General features: G+C 49.0%; 1 protein-coding gene and 1 long non-coding RNA gene across 3 annotated transcripts in view; one reads left to right on the top strand and one right to left on the bottom strand.

The window, feature by feature from the left end:
* The window catches only part of LOC119441336 (proteasome adapter and scaffold protein ECM29-like), a 345,050-nt gene that overhangs the window by 185,791 nt on the left and 134,859 nt on the right, over nucleotides 1-24,400 (bottom strand). For both annotated transcript variants that reach the window (XM_037705954.2, XM_049661154.1), the window contains exons 17-19: nucleotides 16,451-16,574; nucleotides 11,341-11,525; nucleotides 7,601-7,708 (exon numbers count right to left, since the gene is read on the bottom strand). In XM_037705954.2, the coding sequence (XP_037561882.1) occupies nucleotides 7,601-7,708; nucleotides 11,341-11,525; nucleotides 16,451-16,574 (417 nt within the window). The remainder of the gene's footprint in view (nucleotides 1-7,600; nucleotides 7,709-11,340; nucleotides 11,526-16,450; nucleotides 16,575-24,400) is intronic.
* Nucleotides 1-24,400, top strand: part of LOC125942915 (uncharacterized) — a 176,086-nt gene that overhangs the window by 44,082 nt on the left and 107,604 nt on the right. Inside the window, exon 2 of the long non-coding RNA XR_007465415.1 lies at nucleotides 537-708. This is a non-coding gene — a long non-coding RNA (uncharacterized LOC125942915). The remainder of the gene's footprint in view (nucleotides 1-536; nucleotides 709-24,400) is intronic.

The following is a 24,400-nucleotide window of genomic DNA, read 5'->3' as shown; positions in this document are numbered from 1 at the left end:
ACCAACACACACGAACGCTTCGCGGGACCATCTCACGAGGCTAAGAGCCGGACACCGGTATGGACGAACACGGATCGTTCGAACGCGCCACCATTCGCATGACCGTACACGTGAACAACTAGGCGATGGTGTCACAGCATGGGGCGAACATATTCGCTCGCTATCGGATCGCAGCGAGTCGGACTTCCTTGATTTGTGGCGCGCCCATGTGAATGTTCCATTGGTAGTAATTCGGCTAGTGTGTATTAGTGTATGAAAGGTGCAATAAATGCCCTTTTGATTGTTTGCACTACTGTGTTGTCATTCCATTGTCCCAAGAGTATGTGTGAGACCCCACACCTGGCTGCCCAACGTGGACCTCTTGGGGCATCAGACAATAATTTTAGCAGTTTTGCTCGGTTCGAGACAACCTTTGTTTCAACCAAAGCGTAGTCCTAGAGTGGATTTTGAGCGCTGGCGTTGGCGGCGTGCTTTGAGCGAGGCGGCGGTTGCTGTAGCGTGTATGAACTTTTCAACATGCTAAGCCTTTTCGCGAGTGTTTTGTTGAAGTACACTCGTCGGTACGAGAGCCACGTGGTCTGCATCCTGGGAGAGCGAGGCCTAGCGCCCGCGGAGCATTGGCAAGCCTGAAGCGAGCGAGTACGGAAGCCTCGTGGGTGGTCCGAATTTCTTATGTAAATAGCTTCTTCTATCTCTTTGACTTCGGAAGTTGCAGCTCAGGGAGCCTGGGTGGCCGCGGGCCACAGGTACCGCTATGGGCTTACTGGTATTGCGGTGTGGCACCGGCGCTCCGACACCGTTAGGACGGTGGGCGCCATCAACTCGGATGCTGTGTGCACCGAGCGGGGTAGGACCACCTCACAGAGCTGACGTCTCTTCGCGGCTGCCTGTTGTGCCCATTTTGAGTGATGTTCTTTTTTGTTTTTTGGATGCCGGTTGTCACCGTAGCGACGCATTAGGCTTAAGACTTTACAAAGCCGCCTGTCGCACATTGAGGGACACAACCTGGTGGACCGTGGTGTTGAGGTGTCGCACATGGCTTCCCTCATTAGTTCGCCTCGCACGAATTGAAATTACTCGTTCGACTCAAGAAAGTAAGCTTTGTTCACATGAACTTAGCATCTGAAATGCTGCCCGAATTGAACATCATACCACGTGGGCGATGCGTATGCAGAATTCCTCTCCCTTGCACTACTTCAGTGTTTGCCAAGTGCGTTGAATGTACACAGCGTGAGCGGAGCCACCCCTGGTTTGCTGTCACCTGCACATCGTCAGCGTTGCTGCCCCAGACTACAATCGAGCTACCCGAGGCGATGCAGAAGCCTGTGGCCTATTCGGCACAGTGATTTCGGCGGCCGCCTGTGCTGTGTCCGGCTCGCAACCCTCGGCAACTGGGAAAAGAGCCCGCAGTCACCAATGGCTACTGCAGCTCCCGCCAGCAGGGCGGGTCGGTGCGAGCGACGCTTGCTCGTGCTGACTTCTGCGTCGCCGTTTCCTGGGCTGGAGTCGTGCCGATGAATCTGCAGAGCTGGTGCTGTGGCCAACGGACGCCAGCGGTGAACACCAGAGACAATGTCGGCACGCATGTTGTGGATAACATGTGGACATTTCCTCGGCGCGGCCACTGTCGCATGTACTCATTTTTGTTCTCGACGCGCGTTGATAGACCATGTGACATGTTTCGCCAGAGTATGTGTAGTGATTTAAGGTTGGGGGGATGCGCGACTCTCACGCGTCCACTGATGTTGTTTTCCCTGCATAGCTCGCATCTCCTGCAATACGGCTTCTCCGCGTGGCTAAGCACCGGCGGTGGTCGTAGTGGTTGCGGCGCATTGCGAGAGATGGCGCGAGTGTCGCGATGCTAACGCCATCGAACGGCGGGGTGACTTGGGAGAAAAAGGTCGAAGGCGCTTCCTCTTTGGCTTGGGATCGGCGACCAACACGCACGAACGCTTCGTGCGTGCGCCGGCCCGCTTCGTGGGACTGTCTCGCGAGGCTAAGAGCAGGACACCGGTATGGACGAACACAGATCGTTCGAACACGGCATCGTTCGCATGACCGTACACGTGAACGACTAGGCGATGGTGTCACAGCATGGAGCAAACATATTCGCTCGCTATCGGGTCGCGGGAGTCGGACTTCCTTGATTTGTGGCGCACCCATGTGAATGTTCTATTGGTAGTAATTTGGCTAGTGTGTATTAGTGTATGAAAGGTGAAATAAATGCCCTTTTGATTGTTTTCACTACTGTGTTGTCGTTCCTTTGTCCCAAGAGCATATGTGAGACCCCCACAGCACCCATCATAAAGTCAGTCAGGAGATTATCCAGACTGGCTTTAAGTACGTAGTAGTGTCACGTAGTACATAGTAATGTCACGTAGTTGTCTTAAAACTGTGTATGACAAAACTAATTCTTTATTTGGCGAACCTGTGCCCACAAAAGCAAGCTACACTCGGAGCACAACGAAAGCAGCGCACACAGTCAGCGGTCGTCGAAATCTGATCAGCGGCGAAACGCGTCGGCTTTTATACCTGAGTCATCGAAGGTTCCAGATTAATCCCTGATGCCCGCGTGTCTTCCAGAAAGTTCTAGACAATTCGCATCGGTCATACAATCAGATAACTTAAGCGTCAGTGAAAACAGGCAACGGAAAGAAGCATCGATAACGTTCTAGAAACGTCCTGCGCCGAGCGATAACGTTTAACATTTGTTAGCCGGTGGAAAGCGGCCACCGGTGAAAGATAAACATGTATACGTGTCAATAAAGTCAGTCAGGAGATTATCCAGACTGGCTTTAAGAAATGCAGTATATCCAACGGACTCAATCGCACTGAGGACAACAACATTTGGGATGCCAAGGACGCCTGCGAAGCATCCGATGAGGATGACTTCTCTGGTATGTTGTGATCTGGATGCAGCTGGTGACATCGACTAGCGAGATTTAGTATGGCTGCGCTTATGATAAATAAAGGCGTACCATGTTGAAAGTTTTTCGTTTTTCTAAAAAGATATGGGTCGACCTACATACGAATATTAACTTTTGTATTTCTCGGCGAGTTTAATATCAAGGGGTCTACCAATATTCATGTTCGACCTATCTTCAAGTAAATATGACATTTTTTCAGTAGTAAGCTGGTCGGCAAACAGGTCGTCCGTCCTGCGATGTCGCTAGCAAGCTTCATGCCAGTGTGCGAGCCACGGTAGAATTGCTCTTCATCCTTGACAGCTTCCACCATGTTTATTGTGCATGCATTGCACTGAGTCAAAACGAAGCTACTGCTCGCTGCAATCGCTACAGACGAAACCGTGTTTGCTAATGACATGATAACGGATGACAGCCAGGCTAGGGGCATATGGCCAACATCCATCGAGACAAAATGAAATTACTGTTTGTCACAACCACTGCGAATTAAATCACAGTCGTCATAAACACGATCATGGATGGCGTCTAAACATTTTTGAAAGCAAGTGGCCAACGCATGCACCGAGTCAAAACAAACCTACTGTTTCGCACAATCGTTGCAGATAAAAACCATGATCGCTACTGAACGCAATCACGGCTTGGCACTACACAGTTCTGAAGGCATGCGGCCAATGCAGTTTTATGCGTGGCAGTAAAAGCAAGAATAAAGGCCATAAGGGCACAAATAGGCTAGAAGTGCTCTGGCATTCCTGGCATATGGTTCCCGCTGATCCCCCTGCCTTGCGGACTCCACTGCTTCATTGCAGCTGTATGCTAGCAGCGCTTCTTACTTTATTGCATCGCTCATTTGTGACACTCTGGACTTGGCGCACTACGAGGGTTGTCCAATTTAACTGGTGTGCGGCCCCATAAGCTCGAATTAACGAGTTTCTTGCCATGAAATAATGGATATGCCTGCCACGACCAGAGGACAAGTCTGAATTATCCCATTTTCGGAATCAACGAAGGGCAAATTAAAGAGGTTTCACTGCATTTATCATGCATGCTCAATGCTGCCAACCCTACGAAGTTTTCCCTGGATCTGCGTATTTTATGTCTCCTTTAATGAAAAAAAAAATGTTTCAAATCGGGGAGAGAAAAAAAAAACTCAGACGTGTGAGAAACCACTGCTGCAATGCAGCAATGACCAATACATGGCTCTGCTGATGTGACGGAGTGTTTTTATTTCAGTCACCACAAATTACCTTGGCATTAGCATGTGAAGTATGACTTTTGATTGTACTTCAGCACAGTGAACATACCTCGACAAGGCGTGGATATCCTGGATTCGTTAAGGGAGCACAACAACAGTGCTCATACCATTCGTACCTCTAGCTGTGCTGTTCATTTATGTGCCCCTTGCAATTAATTATTTATCTGCAACCAGTAAAACAAACGTATGCTGTAACACCAAACAAAAAAGCACACGCAAATGTCAACCTTAGCACTACATAGCGCTGAGCATGGCAAGGCGGTCGTGGCGCTGCGCAGCCGACTAAGCACGCAAATTTACACGGAACCACAGAGCATTCTTGGACAGAGTCCCATAGTAGAGTCCCAGTGGTCACGTCTTTGGGCAAGTTTTGACACGGAAAGAAAAAAGATTGGCCACGTATCTGCGCACTTCGTTGCAAATGACGTGTAAGTGTACGCAAGCATGTGCAAAGTCAGTGAGTCATGACATGCAAGGGAAATTTATTGCACATATTTCACATTGGTGTCGTAAAGTGGCACACTGTTTTGACACGCTTACATTCTGTAAGGTAGGTCCGGTGCCAATCTTCGTAACAATTCAAATAAGGTTCCGTGTCAATCTAGGCACTTTGCTGTTGCTCGTAATTTCCTTTGCATGTATGGCAAAGTATAAATGTGCTGACAACATTTGTGAATATGGCTTCAAACAGGAGGCTGTGCTGTTAGCACAACTTGCACTGCAACATTATTTCAGCTCTAGTGCAGTGACTTCAAAATCTAAATATTTTAAAACGAGCTTTAAAATGAATTTAAACTCTAAATTTGCAGTCTATTTGCATAACAAAGAAAGGTTATCTCTGCAGAAACCATATTGCCAAACTTAACAACATTATCTGAGAAAAATCCAGAGAATTTCTTTATTCAAGTTCGGGGAAAACTGGCTTCGGAAGTTGGCAGCACTGTGTGTGTTCAATCTACGTACCGACCTGCTTGACAAAGTATGAATGTTTATTGTTTAGAAGTTGTGGAGGGGAGTCTGCACAAGGCTCTCCCTACGAGCAACGGTCAAGAAAGGGCACAACGCTCTTCCACTCCACAAAGAACAAAGGCACTAACAGCAAGGTTCGTCAACTTTCTGACATGGCACAGAGAAGGTGCAGAAATCGGATCTCGAGCAAACATGGGTTTATTAACCAAGATACAACACAGTGCAACAGTCAATGCGCTTATGGGCAAAGGCTCACCACAAGACCATTTGAGTAAACATGTTCTTGGTATAAGCGCGAAGAATATGTTACCGTACCAACTCTCCCAACTATCCCTCCTTTTGAGTACACATGCTTGAGTACACAGGCACGCATATCAGGAAGCTCACATTGGTGGCCTCCATTGCTGCTACCCTACTGCTGCTGCCACGTTGCTTACATGGTGAGCCCTAGTAGCTAGCGTCTGTACCAGCTTAATACAAGGTTGAATTTTCTTAACAATGCTGCTGCACACGGTTTCTTAAGCTTAAACAAAACAAGAAATCACCAGCCCTTCCTCTGTCAAGAAAATGGAGGTAAACGAAGTTTGTCCTGTGCGTATCTGACCTTCGTCAGGGTAACGTTCGGAAGCCGTCACCTCAGGATTCTCTGATTGTTGCTGACGGCGGGCCTCGGCTTCAGGAGCCCTCGCCTCAGGATCGTCGGCTCTTCGCTGACGGCGAGCCTCGGCTACGGAAGCCCTCACGCTACAATTGGCACGTCGATGACGAGCCCTTTCCCAAGCGAGTTCACGCCGGCATCCTTCAAACGCAGCTTGCTCCTTTGTAGAATGCACCACGCATGGCCTTCCCATCTGTTCACCGAAATTGATCTGAGGCGAGGGAAGCCCGGAAGAGCGCACGCCAACTCGCTTTCCTTCCACGTCCTTCCTCGCGACACACCAAACGAACCTGATTGGCCGCACGCGTGTCAGTGATCCACGTGTCACGTGATCCATGATCACGCATGTAGCATATCCGATGCGGGTGTGTGCCGCACATGATTTCTTTTTTTTTTTCTATTCCTTCTTTCTTCCCAGTCCCTGGTATGGGCCATCGAGCTTCGACCCTGTCACATGTAAGAGGCCGCCCATGGCGAGAAAAGAGGACGAAGAAGTTCGCGGAGCGTTCCGAACGGCGCGAGCGCTCGAGGCATGCGAACCGAGGTGTAATCCGCGATGGAGAAGCATCGAAGCAGTATTAGCGACGTGGCTCTTGAGCTGGAAGGTCGCTTCGTCAGCCATGCTCTGACGACGGGAGAGCGAAGGACCTGGCCACGAAGCTCGTAACGTTGCGAAGGCCCAGGCGTAGCTGTAGTCCTCGGAGACGTCCGGGCGAAGCTCCTGGGACCAGCTGCTGCTGCTCACGGTGTTTCCGGTCTTCTTCTCGAGAATCCCTCTTCCTCGGCCAAGCCCGTTCAACCGATAATCACTGTGCTACCGGGTCGCCAGGCCGATCGACGTAAGGCGAAGAACGCTTCGCGAAGCCTGACCCGGTGAGTGACACGTCAGCGGCGGCTACCGGGGCACTAGCCACGTACTCGTCCAGGTCGACGGAACCGCGAGGCGTCGGCACCTACGGCACCCTCAACGCTTCAGACGAGCACGACGTGGATTCAACAAGAACTTCAAGTCGACTGTCCGTAAGAGCCCGCGTTTCTGCTTTGCGACGCAGTTAGGCCGGGGCCAGGGAGGCCAGACTTTGAAGAATCAGGGCAAGGCTGACCTAGAGACTTTAAGGCGGAGTTAGGCTTCGAAACCGAAATAGAATTTTTGCCTGTAGTGTTGTATTTAGCCTAAGCTTTGTGTTTAAGTTCGAGTGAACATTTTTGATGAATTATGGTTCTAGTTTTGTGTCCTTTGTGCCTATACCGTCCTTGCACATATTAAATCCTTGTTTGCTGTGCTGCCAGTCATGTCTCCTCCATCGAGAGTAGCGCATGTACGCAACTCTCCGGCTCCCAACCAAGTAATAAGGTGACAGACCCTTTCTGCACTACCATCAGGATTGGCCCACACGACAGGGGTATGCCATTGAGCTTCGACCCTTTCTGCACAATCTTCAGGATAAGCCCACTCTTCAGCGTGAAGCCACCAGCACCGCCGACACTTGCGAGCCTATAAAGCTTGGCTTAAAAACACACATACCTGTTGCACCAGCATGCATGGTGTTATGCATATATAAGTTGCACCATTGTATAGGACACACCAGAGAAAGCTCTGGCAAAAGACGCAAATTATACACTAGAAAATGCAGTAGATCTTCTATGCTATATAACAGTTAATAGCAAACCTTTCAATGAAACTGAAGCTTGCACTGGTGTTAATGTAACAAGAACAGAGGGATGTAAGCAGAACATTGCTGCGCACGTTTTTTCCATCATTTCCCACACCCAACAAAGGGTGCCGACATTACTCACCTCAACTAAGCCAGACTCGAGCAGCCCTTTGAGCACATCATGCACATGTGGAAAGTCCGGCTGTCCCAGACACAGCAGGCCCAAGGTGCGAGCTGCTTCCTCCCGACACTGGAATTGGGCACGGCTTGTTGCTTTCAGACTTTTCCATGTCCTCAGAACAAAGGATGATGAATGCCATCACACTTTTTGGTGTATTTGTTCACACAACAAACTATTTTCATCTTGCTTTGTATAAGAATTTGATCCACTAGAGTGTCTGCTTGTGCTGCAATTGTTCAATGCCTTCACTTTATTTTTGTGCTCGACAGAGCTTCTTGTGACTGATCGCAAATGGATTGTTTGTTTCTGTACAAGACAATCCACTCTGCCACTGTTACAGACCCTGTCAAGCCACCGTTGGACTTTCATGCCTGTGCCCTCACCACATCTGCACTGTGCATTGCTATGCTGAAAAAAAGTTGAAATAAAGTTGGAAGCTGTCTCTCTTTCTTGCACACAACTGGGACGACCTTAATCCTATCTAAATGCATGGCACTGAAGAAATTCCTTTGCTCAGTATCCACTGAAATGATCTTGATAAGGTTTGCTGCACTTAAAAAGAAAAAAAAAATGAGTTAGGAGACTGTTGCAGGAATATTTTTGATTGAGGAACTGAATTTTTATTTTTTATTTTTGATTGATGGAACTGAATATAGTGCACTGTTTGAAGTTGACAGCGATCAGGAAGATAGCGACGAGGCTGGCAGCAATGATGACATAGAATGAGCTCGGCATGTTCATACTCAATAAATGCTGTTCTCATTTCGTGAACGCTGTACTCCCTTTTTTGTTGGGCCTACATTCGGACTTTCGGGAGTCGGCTTAGAATCGGGGTAGGCCTAGATTCGAGTAGATATGGTAACACTTGAAAGAGCGTAAGTTTGGGCGAGTTGGTATTCCATGTCTTATACTTTTTTGCGCACGAAAAGGGACGAGGAAAACGCTGTGTCTGCGTCGTCCATCTGTGCCTCGTCCCTTTTTCTGCGCTAAAAAGTACAGTGTAGACCGCTTATAACGTAAGTCGCCGGAGTTGCGAATATCCGCACTATACGCGGTACCGCACTATAACCAAAGCAACAATTTTCAAGGCCCGCACGCATGCAAAACATGTGCACCGAGCCGCCATGCGTATGCGACAGTCGAGGAATGCGGCTAGAACGTTTGCATTCAATTTACAGTTGAATCTCGTTAATTCGAAATAATTCACGCAGCGGCGCCTCCGACCGGCATTGCGCCGGCACCGCCATAGAATAAAAGCATAGGGGACCCCTCAATGTCGCGCGCGAACAAAAAAAAAAAGAAAGAAAGAAAGAAAAATGTAGCGGAACTTTCACCCTCTCTGTAATGGCAAGGTCGCCGATTCTGCGTTGCGCCGGAACATGCGTGTACGTGCCGACGTCTCAGCCACGCGTAGAAAACGGCAATGAACCCTTCTTTCTCCTTTATGCTTCCTCTACTTTCTAGTCACGTGCTCACCTTGCACGCTGTGGCTACGGCGCAGAGGGAAGCAGCGGCGCTGTCCCAGGCCGGCCAACAAAACTGCCCACGCCGGCAAACGCCCGCTTCCCGATAATGGCAGACAACGAAACTTCGGGAAGCTGGCGCCTGCACGGCGGCAGGCGCACACGGTAACAGTCGAAAGTGAGGGAGCTACGAAAGAGGGCGAGGGGAGCCACCGAAGCGGCGGAGTTACCGAGGTGAAATCCGCTTCCCCTGCCACCCTCCTCCCTCACATTCCACGGTCTCCGCGTGCGCCCTTCGCTGTGCCTTGCCGGCGCTGCCCGCTCCCTGAAGTTTTGTTTACTGCCAATATCGTGAAGCGAGCGTTGGCCGACGTTGGCAGTTTCGTGGTCCTCGCTCGCTAAGCGCGCCGTGATATTTCACGACACGCACTTAAGATTCTGGTTTCAGCCTCACTGGCTGTTCGTTCGCACCACGTGCCCTTCTCCTCCACTTCGTCTCTCTTCCTCGAGCACTCCTTGGGGCGCCCGTTTGAGGGGAGCGTTCGCCGTCTCCGCTGACTTCTGTACTCCCAGGCAGCCGCACTGTAACCGGTATTTCCTTTCCCGCAACTGCACTATAAGCGATACGTGTATACATGGAGTGCTATGGGAAAATTAACGGGAGTCTGAAAAGACCGCACTATATCCGGTCCTGCACTATAAGCGGTTACGTTATAAGTGGTCTATACTGTATAAGACATGGTAACGCTTGCCCCAAGTTATTGTCATGCGAATGTTGTGCTGCACATTAAATTGTTCACAATAATCAGGTCTTATCCGACGATACTGCTAAGGCATCTTGTTTTAAAGATTTTTTCCATTCTGTATTTTTACCCAAACCAAGCTTCGAGAAATTACGTGTGAGGTATGAGCCATTAATGCCACCTGTCAAACTCAGTGTGACTGGTATTGAATCATTGCAAAAAAGTATAGATGAAACCAAGGCCCTGGTCCAGATGGTATTTGTCCCTGCAATATTGAAGCGCTGTGCCTGGCCAATCGCGTCCTACCTTTATCTAATGTATACTGTGGGGATGCGCGACGTTCACGCGTCCCCTGATGTTGTTTTCCCCGCATGGCTCCCATCTCCCGTAATCCGGCTTCTCCGCATAGCTAAGCGCCGGCGGCCGGCGGCGTGGATGTTACGAGAGAGGGCGCAAGGGTTGCGCTGCTAACGCCACCTGACGGTGGGGGTTACGCGGGCTCAAAAGGGAGAAGGCTGTTCCTCTTGGAAGTGGGGTCTGTGAGCGATGCGGACATTTTGCGCTTGCGCCGATCCACGCTTTACGAGACCGTCTCACGAGGCTAGGACCAGGGCACCGGTATGGACAAACTCGGATCGTTCGAACACGCCACCGTTCGCGTGACCGTACACGGGAACGATTAGACGATGGTGTCACAGCATGGGGTGAACATATTCACTCGCTATCCGGTCGCGGTGAGTCGGACTTCCTTGATTTGCCGCGCGCCCATGTGAATGTTCTATGGGTAGTAATTCGGCTAGCGTGTATTAGTGTATGAAAGGTGCAATAAATGCCCTTTTGATTGTTTACGCTGCTGTGCTGTCGTTCCTTTGTCCCAAGAGCACGTGTGAGACCCCCACATCCCACGTTGGGTGCCAGATGTGGAGGTCTCACACGTGCTCTCGAAAAACGTATCATCCCAAAAACGTATCATTCCAAAAAACATATCACCAGAATCGTATAAACGAGGTTCCACTGTAGCTGCTTGCTGGTGTCATGTTCTTCACTAATTCCATGAATGCACCAACCCTTGGCAGCCTGTATCTTATCGTGATTCCTAATTTAATTAATTTTCTCTAACTGTGCAAGGCACTTTTCAAGATCCACATCAGAATGTACATGGACACCACTAGCTCTGTGTAAAGCTTCAGCCTAATGCTTTTATTTGTATGTTTACATCGATCAATTACAATTCCCAAATACACAACCATGTGTTATGGGGCTGTTTTCTAGGTAATTAAGGCAACCTTGGCAATTCCTTCCGCTTATTCTCCTTATTACAGTGCATTTCTGATGTAGTACCCAACATTTGTAAACATGGTACACTGTCTCTGTGCAATTTCCCAGCCCACTGCCTCGTCTGAATGAATGCATTCACACCCATGGGGATGCGACAGGGTGCATCTCATGCTGACTGCCCACACTGTGGATGTAACACAGACACACAGCCTCCCACCTTGGCAGGTGCCTTGGCATTGTGCAGCAGGGAGGTCAGGGCATGCACCAGTGCACCGAGTGTGGCTGGCGGCCCACTTTGCACCTGACCTGGGGGCAAGGGCAGTGCTAGTGCAGCACCCAGCTGTCCCAGGGCCACACACGAGGGCAGCACCAGTGGCCACGAGCTCGTGCTCTGGGCTTGCACTGCATGATACGAATGAGAACAACATAAAGAGGGGCAGTAGCTGCTCAGTTGAAACTTAAACCTGCAGCACTGACACGATAATGACAGGATAGAACTTTGAGGTCTCTGGGTTTGTGCTTGCTGAAAAAGAGAACAGCAAAGCCTGAGAGAAACCAAGCTTCACCAGTAAACATAACAGCAAGCAGTGATTGGCCTACGGTGACCCAATATTACTTCTCTTATCTCCTCTCATATCGGACTAATTCGTAAAATTTTGCAGTAAGCCCCTCCCTACACGGCACTTTACTGCTTTCAGTGCATAACCAAAATTTCCAGTTCGGATTGGAAAAGGACCTTTTTAAACAAATGAGTGAAACAGTGCTTTGCAGATGCAATGAGAAATGATGGTCAACAATAAAGACTGAAATAAACGATATAATCTAATACAGTCAAACCTCAATATTGTTGACCACATATATAACAAAGTGGATCTAAAATTTTGTTTCGCTTTATTTCAGTGGAGTATTATTTAGCTATAACGAAACTGAAAATGTGAGATCCGACACGATATCATTATTGCGAAGCACGGTTTTGTTTGCACGTGGCTCAAAATACGTATTCTGTCACCAAAAATGTCAAACACAATCACTGACCAACTTTTCAGACGCATGTTTCTTTGAACCTGCGTGCTTTATTCAGGCTTCCCTGCTTGCTCTAGAGGCAATGTATAATGTCCACCGATATTTTGAACATCACACATTGTGCCAATTTATTATATAAACATAATCTGCACGCACAATGTTGCAAATATGGCGGCCATAAACAAAATTGTCACCATGGTGGCACAGCACCAAAACACAACTTTGGTTGCAGGCTCCCGACAAAGCGACATAGGCCTAGTGGCAGTACAGCTGTGGTGAAATTTTGTCAATGACCAGTCGAGTTTTTGGCAAAAAGTTGTCCCATGAAGCTCTTCGTCAACCGCAGACCTCAGCGGCAATCAAGCACAAGATCACACACAATAACTATACTGAGTGCCACAGTACAAGAATGACTACACCTTGATTCGGGCAAGTTGGTTCTTCTCGACAGTGTTCATAAAACAGCACTAATGACGAGGAAGAAAAAACGCATCAGTACCCATCCTGTCGTATGTGTTTTTGTCTTCGTCCTTTGTGCTGTTTTATGCACCATGTCAGAGTCGGGGTTGGCATGCAGCCGTCTGTGTCTGAAAAATCGGTTGGCAACTGTATGACTGTACTCGGCAAGAGTAACTTGAAATGGCACATTCTGGACGCAGGTGAGTAGTTTGGCCAGTGCTTCGGCTCGGTTTGGATCACAGCTGGCAAGCCAACATGACAATCCCGTGTGATCCCGCCAATCACATGGTTGTGTATTAGCGACGATTCAAAGCACATGTAATTTTTTTAATTGTTCCTGTGCCACAAATACAGAAGCTGGTAACGTAACATAAAAAAATGTACAGAATAACTCTTGCTGGCTTGTCGGAGGCATCATGCTTATGTTTCTTTCACAAGAACCTACCCGACTGACATTTTTTTTTTGGCTGATGGTAGTGTGTATATTTATAACGAATATTGAATACAGTCAAACCTGTTTATAATGAATTCGATAGTTCAGCAAGAAGTGCTCGTTGTATCAGTAATTCCTTATACGTGGACTCGCCCTTCAAAACATGCAAAAATTAACGACACTGTAGCTGGCACCTGCAGCGACGATTCAACACGACTTTGGTCTAGAAATAGGATTTTCAGTATCTTCGTGTTTGTTCCTGGCTTTTCAGCACCTAACTGCAAGTTTACATTGAAAACGTCATCTAAATAGTGAAATGTGGCATTGTAGCCCCTTCGAAACGGTGCCCGGCCTGTTCCGATCACCTGCAATTTTGACACAACGACCGCATCTAGCCGCCATTTGTTCTTCGAGAGCTTGTGACATATTTCACTATCAGCAGGACATGAGTGGATTCTGCATACTGCCACGTAGCCTGCATTCACGTACCACGCAGATCGCTTTTAATACCAAAAGCGTCCATCAGAACATGCGGAGTGCAGCTTTCTACAAGCCTGGGTGCACACGAGCCCCCACCGAGAAGCTGCCCCACCAATGGGAAACGACAGCGTGTGGCTTCATCAAGGGAGGGCGCGAACGGCGTTCGAGGACAGTGGCCAGCAACAGAGAACGTTTTCGACAACTTTCGCTGCGCAGGCAACAGAGTGATCCTCTTTAGCTGTAGGCACAAGTTAGTTTATTTTTATAAACCTGTGTTGCTGAAGTCGCTACAATACGAGAACGAAGCATTCAGTTGGCTGGAAGCAGAAACTACTTACTGGAGCATGCCAGCATTCTGCAAAGATTTTGCTGTTACGACTGCAGCATAGGCCATATGCGCACCGAGAGCTACGAAGCTACATTTATTTTATGTCGCTTAGGCCGAAAAAGTGCGAAGTTCGAAAGGTAGAATGCCATCACAAACTGTTATCAGCAACAATGTGATCGAAGCGTTGACGAACCGTAACCGCTGACTCTTTGTAACTTTGCGTGGCAGTGGTGCGCCATGCCGCATTCACGCCAAATCCGGCTGCATGAATATCAATAGCAACGCTTGACCAGCCATTGGTTAGCATACATAGCATAGTGCAAGCGGTGTCGCACGGAGAACTACGCAAAAAAGAGAGCACTGCCATCGTAGCTTCCGAGATTGCATGCGGTGCCACCAAGGTGCCGCAAACTCTACACTAGTGTGCCACTGTCACGGTCGAGATCGGAGGCCATGGCCACCGTACATTGTACTGCTTCACCCTGTATCATGCTGGAGACATGCCTTGGCAGCACAGTCACCCTAGCATAGTTGAAACCCGTGCATGGCACACACTCATCTCGGCGGTCAAATTTTTGTTGCGGTTGGACAGGAGTGGGGAGCGGTGGGGGGTGCACTGCTGTGCGGAGTTTGGTCGCGCTTCCGTGCTTCAGAATTTTATGTGCACCCTCGTTTTAGAGTGACTGGTATTGAAGTGTTCGTCATAACAGTACGGTGGCGTTGAAAATTTTTGTAATATCTGGACGCAGTTTCAATAGGCAAGGTCGTAAAATCATAAATGCTGTGAAAAGTCATCCTCAGGTTGTACAACTACAAAGAAAAAAATTGAATTTACAAATAGTGCAGAAAACAAAAGGCAGTGCGACATCAGGATCTGATCATTTTTCAAAGAAGACACGAATAAATTGTAAACTGCAACGGAGCTCGCCCAAACAAGAAAAGGACAAGGGCTGCCGTGTACACCTGTATTCTGACATCTACAGATGAGAGTGTGGCAGTCCCATTGCCATCAACTCCAAGGAATGCTAGGCACAGAGAATTGTGACAGCTTGAAAATGGTGTGGCTGCAATCCTGGGAGCATCCTTTTCAAATACTACATTTGACCGCAAAGCCCAACCATGAGCCACAAGGGCTCCTGCAGTGGATGGTGCCCATGTAATTTCCTCCAACTACTGGGGGCGTTTCCAGGCATGTGCTGCAAATGTCTCTGGAAATGACATCTGTGATCCGAGCCCTATAGGCTAGCCTGCGACCTCGCGCTCCGCAAGAACTGGGGCGCGATCTTGTACGCATTCCAAAGTGGAACGAAGGCGGTCCGTTCTTTACGTCACAAACTAGGCGGTCCGCAATATTCGCGAGAACGAGAGGAAGCAAACAGCCAAGGAGCGAAGTGGAAGCCTGCGTCACGCTTTTGATGTCTTCTTGGGGACTGTACAAAATATTTAGAAGCGTTTCTAATGTTGAGAAATATTTTACTATTATGACTGAGTAGCAAAATGTGTTGGTGTTGCTTTTCAAAGATTTAATTTGGAATGCGGAACAACTGAAACAAATTATTACGGTTAATGTCTTGAAATGGCGCTAGGTGGTGTCGCAGTTTTGTGAAACGTTTAGTGGTGGCGTTAGCCACTACCCCGTTTCAAGCAATGCTTTTATGCATGTCTTCACCACTATTGAAATTCACACGGCGCGACTTTTGAAGCGGTTGGTTCAGTCGAGCAGTTGCGTGCGGAAAGCCATGGCGGAAAACGTGTCGGCTTCTGCACTGATTAAGGGCCAGCGAGAGACGGTGCTTGCTTTTATGAAGCAGCATCCCCAGCTGGCTTTAAGATCCAGCGAGCTGGAGCCGGGCATCACACTTGTCGACCAGCGATGGCTGTGGCAGCAGCTGGCCGACGCGCCATGCCTATGTGCTCCTCGCGACCAACGCTCGAAACTTCCGGTGCCAAAGAATCGCAGTGCGCACAACACCTTCCTTTCTGTGGAAATGCCACTGGCTCGCCGGCATCCAATGATAGGGTCAAGCTCGTCGCACAAGCTACGCACTGTTCGTTTGGACAGACGAAAATGCTGCCGGAACTCTTCTTCAGTCAACTCTTCAAATGCATCATCTACCTCGGGTCATCGTCTCTGCGCGATTGCAGCAGCCGCACAGGCGACACGAAAAGGCACGGCAGAGAAAGCAAACGCCATTTTCTCCAACTGTTGGGATTCCCGATTTGGATTGAACCGGATACGAAAGAGGCTAACTGTCCCAAGCGCTTATGTTTTAATCCAATCGAAGCCGTCTGGTAGCCGTTCTAATTCGTTCTATCGAAACGGACGGACTCGGCAACCGTTGCGTTGCGTTCGTCCGTTAGCAGACGGCGCGGAATGATTGACAGCAGCAAGACGTCACGGCCCACGTCACAATTGACGTCATGGCGTTCGTCACGGCTCACATTGACAAATCGTGTGCGGCTCGGTGGAACAGACCGCCTCCGTTTTATTTTGGAACGCGTACAAAATCGCACCCCTGATGCACCGCAGAGACTGGGTCGTGCTTTTCCTGGGGCAAGCCGAAAGCAGGCCAGCCACAGCCCGGCCAAGCAGATGCCACTCACAAAACGTGTCGGCCAGCAGAGTGACAGCCTCGACAGCTCCCTCGAGGCCCAGGCCTGCCCGGTAGCGACGGCAGAGGGTGTGCGCCACCACCAGCAGTGACGACTGCTTCACCTCCGATGGACCCTGCATTGAAACGTACCACCAGGTGGGACGAGTGTGTTTACTCTGTACAAAGCTGTACTGGCACAGAAAGGAAGAGTTTACAAAATGGTGCCTCTGTTGCCATGGGTACGGTTATGCAGTGCACCCCATGCTGACTGACAGTAAGACAGGGGGCGTGCTTGAACAGTAATCTCACATGGACACACAAATGTTTCTTACAGCCTGTCAGACAATGCAGACATCCAAATAGCTGCTGCACCATCAATGGGGCTGTGAAGAAACCAACTCTGATGGCTCTGCTGAACATTTACAACCTTTGAACGAGGGGTGTAGGTAGGTGATGTAGCAACCATAAAAACACATGGGGTCAAGTTAGTAACACTTTATCGCAAAGTGATAATGGTTTGTTTTATCCCTTCATTTGAAATTACTGGTTTGCTACAACGCGCTGGTTTCTATACAAATCTTATAGGAAATTATGATCATTCCGTTACATCAATTAGTTTACTGTTTTCATAATAACAAGGTTTGACAGTAATTACTCCTATTTGCATCAAACCAGAAAATAACATTATATGAAATCAGGAGCTTGATGGAAATCCAGAATTGTTGGGAGGAGACATCGTAAGTAGTTGAAAGTTGGACACCGACCATAAAAATGAGAAATAAAAAGATGTTTTGGCTCCCAAGCCGGAGCCAAAATGCCTTTTAGTGCGACAGCAATTACAGTGTAGACCGCTTATAACGTAAGTCGCCGGAGTCGCGAATATCCGCACTATAAGCGGTACCGCACTATAACCAAAGCAACAATTTTCAAGGCCCGCACATATGCAAAACGTGCACCGAGCCGCCACGCGTATGCGACAGTCGAGAAATGCGGCTAGAACGTTTGCATTCAATTTACAGTCGAATCTCATTAATTCGAACCAAATCACACGGTGGCACCTCCGACCGGCATTGCGCCGGCACCGCCATAGAGTAAAAGCTTAGAAGAGACCCCTCAATGTCGCGCGCGAACAAAACAAAAAAATAAAAAAGAACGAAAAAAATGCGCCGGAAATTTCACCCACTCTCAAATGGCACGGTCACCAATTCTGCATTGTGCCGGAACATGCGTGTACGTGCCGACGTCTCAGCCACGCTGCCGTAGCCACGCATAGAAAATGGCAGTGAACCCTTCTTTCTCCTTTATGCTTCCTCTACTTTCTAGTCACGTGTTGACCTTGCACGCTGTGGTTATGACGCAAAGGGAAGCAGCGGCGCTGTCCCAGGCCGGGTAACGCCCGCTTCCCGATAACGGCAGAAAACGAAACTTCGGTGAGCGGGCGCCGGGCCGGCTGTAGCGGCGGTGCCTGTAGCGGCGGCGCCTGCACGGCGGCGGGCGCGCACGGTGACAGTCGAAAGTGAGGGAGGTACGAGGGAGGGCGAGGGGAGCCACCGAAGCGGCGCAGTTGCCGAGGCGAAATCCGCTTCCCTGCCGCCCTCCTCCTTCACATTCCACGGTCTCTGCGTGCACCCTTCCTCGTGCCGTGCCGGCGCCGACCACTTCCTGAAGTTTCATTTACCGATGTTATCGTGAAGCGAGCATTGTCCGGCCTTGGCAGTTTCGTGGCGCTGGCTCGCTATGCGCGCCGTGGTATTTCACGACTTGCACTCAAGATTCTGGCTTCAGCCTCACTGGCTGTTCGTTCGCACCACGTGCCCTTCTCCTCCACTTCGTCTCTCTTTCTTCCTCGAGCACTCCTTAGGGCGCCCGTTTGAGGGGAGCGTTCGCCGCCTCCGCTGACTTCCGTACTCCCAGGCAGCCGCACTGTAACCGGTATTTCGTTTTCCGCAACTGCACTATAAGCGATACGTGTATACATGTAGTGCTATGGGAAAATTAACGGGAGTCTGAAAAGACCGCACTATATCCGGTCCTGCACTATAAGCAGTTACGTTATAAGTGGTCTATACTGTATATAGACACTTTAGGCAAATTTCTGCCGTCATTGTCGCCATCGTTGTCGCCGTCACCGTGAGGTTCCATATAAAGTCCACGAGCGATAAAATCGTCGCCGCGCGCCATACGCTGTATGTGCGAGTGAAAGCATGCGACGGTAAGCCGGCAATCGTGGCTCGCGCACACAAGGGCGGGAAGCACGCAGTATTCTAGTCACGCACAACGCTCCTAAGGGAGGGCAGAGAGGTGGAGGGGCCGAGCTTTACTGCGGCCACGTGCTCCCGCCGGGCCGGGAGGCTCCGGCGGGGCGGGCTCTGCACCGTCAGCGCCCGCCGCGTGGCTGTATCTTGAAAGACATCTACGGCAAGGGCCGAGTCCACCCTCCCTGTGTTGTCGTGGCTAAGATCACATTGATACGAGCACCGGCACGAAGCTCAATTCGCTCGCTGCTGCTGCTGCACTGACTCACTCCAGCGCTTTGACAGCGAGTTCCCGCGGTAATCGAGTCAGATGCTTTCACATTTGCTTGTGCAAGCGCGACACCATGCTTGTTAATTTCATTAAGTGTGCCTATGTTTACAAGTTTATACAGCCGATAAAACTACTATCCTTAGTTTGTATAACCATTCACTAATTTGCTATCGCAATCGATGCTTCGCCTTTCGGGCAAAACTGCGACGGTTTATTTCAAATTTTTATTGTCGGTGTCCAACTTTTAACTACTCAGAAAATATTGTCATATTTATATGAGCCTTACCGAAAAAACATACCACATATGTTAACCAAGCATCTACAGCATACGTTCCGTAGGGATATTTGCTGCAACCGGTGTCCGAGGTACTATGGTCGGCTGTTTCCTCTCATACAATTTTCCCAAATTCATCATCAGCCGGTGGTAGTTAAATTACTATGTTCCTCCTTGTCCCCACCAAAAGCAAAAGGAGCACAGCCAGTGGTGGAGGTGTGCAGACGACGGCAAGCTGGTGAAAGGAGTCCCAGTCTTGGATCACCCGTTTCCCCAAGTGAAATTGACCATGATGATTGGCCACTTAAGATGAGTTCCTTTTTTTGGGGAAATTCACTGAAATGAGGATCTTTTCTCAGTCTGGCTTGACTCACAAAAAAAGGAAGGCGAGCTGTGACCCTGCACTGAACAGGGCCGCTATTTTGTAGCAATGCCTTTAATGTCATAATGCCTTTTCGCGCTTATTGCGCTTTGTAAGTGGTCAGAGCGACGGTCGGCTCACGATATGAACGTTGATAACGCGAGCGGACCGTCGCTCTGACCACTGACAAAGCGCGAAAAGGCATTATGACATTAAAGTCATCGCTACAAAATACCGGCCCAGGAGCGATAAAAGTGTAATGGAAGGTGGTCCCTCAGAGCAGTGGTGGTAACATGGTCAAAAAGTTAATCAGTTTAGCAGGCTTTAAACCTTAACGACCACTTTGCCTTTATGGAGTCTTGGTGACGTTTTGGCAATATTGTTACGAAATATATTTCCAAAATATTTACAAAGACTGTAGTGGCTGACAAGATGGTAGTTAGCTCGCGAACTTCTTCGTCAGCCTGTCAAATGACCCCCGGAGGCTGAAGCCCCGACCTGGTGCTGGTTAAGAGGCAATAAACAGATACGGCTTCAGACGTGCGATGTGCACTACGTCTTAAGGAGGCTGAGCCACGATGGGGTCAAGAGGGATGATTTCATATGTGACATCGGTTACTTGATGCAAGATGCAGTAAGGGCCAGAGTAGCATGAACTTCTCCAAGAGGCTAAAGCATGGCAATGTTGACCAAAGGAGAACCAGGGCGCCTGGTGTGTAGTGGGCATCACAATGGCGGCTGTCATATAAGCACCGCTGATTTTCCTGCAAATGCACAAGTCAACGTCGGGCAAGATGGCACGCCTCTTGTGCCTTGGGTTGTGGGAATCCTCGGGTCCCATGACCGCCGCACGCGCCGCGAACATCACGTCAGACGCATGCGCGCCAGGGAGAGTTGGGAGAGGGGAAACTTTCCTTCCGCGGGTGGCGCACGGGAATCGCAAATGCTATCAGCGCCACCAGGTGGGTCACGTGAGATCCCGCTGACATCGCCCGAGTCTCTTTGGTCCTCAGCAAGCGGCGATGGCGGAAGTCTCCGCCGCCGCTCACGTATTCTCGCACGTGGTTAGTCAACCACGTTCTTGCCGCGGCAAACGCCGCAGCCCCCCCCGTATTCCCCAGTTGGTAAGTCGGAAGCCCTTCTTTACCTAGTGTATTATTCTCTTCTGTCAACTATAGCAAGCTAGCCTGCTCGAAGTGTTAGTTGCAGTCGTAATAAATGCTGTCTGAGTGTACACGTGGTTGTCGTCTATTGTTTCCTTGAGCTTGTACCGGACCGCGGTTGATGCTCAGGCATGGGCCAACCGCGGGGCTCGGTGTGTTGAGGCAGGGAGCCGTGGGCATAATCCCCCCCATATCCCGGCAGGGTATGGCTTTACGGGCATACTTCGATGTGAAATTCAGACTACCAGGCAGAACGGTATCGAAAGGTAGCATAGGATCACAGCCAAACAAGAGGAAGAAGGCAGAGAAACCTGCGGTATCATGGCGAGAAGAATTATGGGCAAAGGTTACGAACGGTAATGCAACGTCCCAGTCGCCATGGTCATCGGAGACATACATGGACAGAATGTCAGTGCAGGTTCGGTTGAGACGCTCGGTTAGACCATTCATTTATGGTTGGTAAGCAGTAGCAAGTTTGTGTTTAGTCGTGCACGAGTGTAGAATATCATTAACAACTTTAGAAAGAAAGTAGCGGCGTCGGTCGGTAAGGAGCTGTCAAGGGGCACCGTGGTGAAGGTTGACATTTTCTAGTAGAAAATCGGCGACATTGGTTGCACAGCTTGTCGGAAGAGCCCGTGTGATTGCGTATCGGGTGGCGTAGTCTGTTGCTACAGCAATCCACTTGTTTCCCGAAACAGATGTAGGATAAGGGCCTAAAAGATGAATGCCTACACGAAAGAATGCTTCTGATGGCACATCAAGTGGTTGAAGGCCACCAGTAGGGAGTGTGGTCGGCGTTTTTCATTGTTGACAAAGGTCACACCCAGCGATATAATGGCAGACGTCATGGTAAAGACCAGGCCAAAAGAAGCCCCGACGAATGTGGTCATAATATAAATACAGTGGAACCCCGTTGATACGACCTTCGCGGGAACCAGAAAATAAAATGTATCATCCAAAATTGGTATCATCCAAAGCAGGCCCCAAAACGTAGGAAAACAGGCTTACTTGGTGACAAACTCGCTAGCGCAGCTTCCTGTGGAGTCGAGTAATACTGCTCCGCATAAAACGCGTGTTATGCGGAGCAGCATCACAATATCGCACGAGCCGCAGCCCAACACTTATTGAGCAACTTTATAACAGCTCGTGAGTTTTCGCTGAACTTTCTTTTTTCAAAGTCCGTAAACAAGTTATTTTGACAGTATTTAAGTTCCTTGACATAGCTACGCAGGTCGCGGCACCACGAGGCCAAGAATTCCAAAACAAAGGAACATCATAGAGAGCGTGACACAAGGAGGGATACGACTGGCGGACAAGGGCAGGCGGTTTATTTCAGCCATGTGACCGCACGAAAATCTCGCGTGAAAAACCGAAAAAAAAAAAAAAAAAGAGCAAAAGTTGACACCAGCAGACGATACTACGAGTGCGAAAATAGCTGTCGGGCGGGTCCGCATGACACCAGTTTCCCGCGCCATGGCCAGTCTGGAGGGGCGCGCCGCATGCACTCCCTTCCTTCTTTAAAGAGCGAGTGCGCGCCTCCAGACCGGCCGTGCTCGCGCATGATCAGCGAAGGGGGCAGCTCTCATTGGTCTACTTCACTCGCGGCTCGTCAGCTGCCGGGGCGAGCGGCAATTTAGCTCGGTCCAGGACCGATCCCTCCCACGGCATGAAACACCTGCTTCGCGGTAGCTTTAGTGGCACGCGTTTCGCCGCCGCCGGCACGCAGTGCGCGTTTTTCCATTAGTGTTGCCGGTCCTTAACACGTTGTTCGTGGGTCATTGGAATGTAATTTAATCTAGTACACTTGAATATAAAGCTACGAGTTTCAGAAGTACGAGTTTGCAGTCCTATCATCCAACTTCAGGTGAAACTGCAATCGTATCAACCGCATGAAAATACACTGCTCCTATATTGGCCGGGAAACGAAAAAAAAAAACAAAAAAACGTGTCATCCCGAAAAACATACTATGCAGAATCGTATCAACAAGGTTCCACTGTAGTCAGTATATTGCCCTGATAAAATTCCTGAATTAACTTTGGCTGAGTACAGTGGCCAATGAATTTTTGTTACATAGAAGGGGCTGTAATATTTCATGACGTGTCGACAATATCTTCTCATTGGCAGTTTGAAGTGAAGCCTGCAGAGCTTTCGTGTTCACTTCGCTGCTTCAGGCAATACTATCACCAGCAGTGAGAAGACGCTATCAGCGGATCACTGTCCAAACAGTCCGACGAATGCAGCATGGAAACCCACCGGACACCAGAAAAAAACAGCCTGAAATTGCATGAAGGCAAGGTCACAGGTGAAAATCTGTTGTTTACAACTTCCTTATTTGTTGGAAATTCACAACACTGTGCACACATGTCTTGTCCAATAAATTGCACGAAATCCGGTACGGTGTCCAAAATTTCTGTAGCCTTTATGCATTGTTTTTAGGATTGGTTCTAAGACCATTGCAAAGCAAAGTTTTAGACAACTACATGAAGGTTCGTAATTTTATCAGTTGTGTAAATTGCAGTAAACATTCACTTACTAATTAAGTTAACAAGCCTGGTGTCACCACACACAGAGACAATCACGAACAGATCTCACTCGATGACCACAAACACTCACTTTCCCAACGCTGGCATGAAGAGCACAGGCAGAGAGGAGCAGACGCTTCGTCTGTTTCTCGTTTCAACAGGTCTCCAAAACTCAAGATTACGCAACCTCCAGCACTAAACACAGCACAGGAAGATGGCACACATGAACCTACCAGCTATCTCAGTTTACTCAGCCTTTGTAGTCGCCTCAGGTTACCTCCAAGATAGGCGTGCGGGCTGCGTATGCACCATGCGCTGCATGGGCCAGGGTAGAGGAGGAGACTTGCCTGCCCCCTCCTCCTCCTTATGCGCATCAAGCGACCATTTCTCTCGGCTCACCCTCACACCCACAGAGGGAACTCGTTGCACTTGCACTTTACATGGTACACGACAGTGGTGAGATGGTCTTCCATTTCGTACCGCTACTCACGTTCATCACTGCTACTGCCACGTGAGGCAACTGGCCACCACAAAAGCACCAAATCAGGTACTGATGCAACACATGCTTGGAATACAGAACTATACGCAGTGTAAAATGTGTCGACACAAAAAATCGATACGCTGCGCTGACACTGCACTTTCTAGTTAGGTCTATGAAATCAGGCGGCACGTGCCGCAACATTTCGGAGGCCATTACCAGCTAAGGCACTGCTCCACTTTGGCGATCGCTCTCCATCACGCGGCATGTGATTTTACAGGGACGTTCGCAAGTAACTGCATGTAATTTAACCATTTGACCATCTGCATCAGTTTCCATTTATAGACTGCATTCCTTCACGGCAGCAGTGAAATTTCATTATATTGAAAAAGCATACAAAAACACTTCTTTATATTGAGCTTCAATATAGTAGTACATGGTGTTCTACGGACAATAGATTATAAAAATACTTCATTATATTGAGAATTTCGTTATATCAAGTTCATTACATCAAGGTTTAACTGTATATTGGCCTCAATTTGTTTTGCTGCTGCTTCTAAAAAGTTTTTTAGTGAGCCATGTGCGTAGGTAAAAGGTACTTTTGTAGGCAAAGCATAATATTGACATCTTATAAG

This window comes from Dermacentor silvarum, chromosome 2 (genome assembly GCF_013339745.2).
Source record: "Dermacentor silvarum isolate Dsil-2018 chromosome 2, BIME_Dsil_1.4, whole genome shotgun sequence".
Classification (NCBI taxonomy): domain Eukaryota; kingdom Metazoa; phylum Arthropoda; class Arachnida; order Ixodida; family Ixodidae; genus Dermacentor; species Dermacentor silvarum.
Note: the sequence above shows the minus strand (reverse complement) of the source record. Positions and strands in the feature narration are given on the sequence as shown.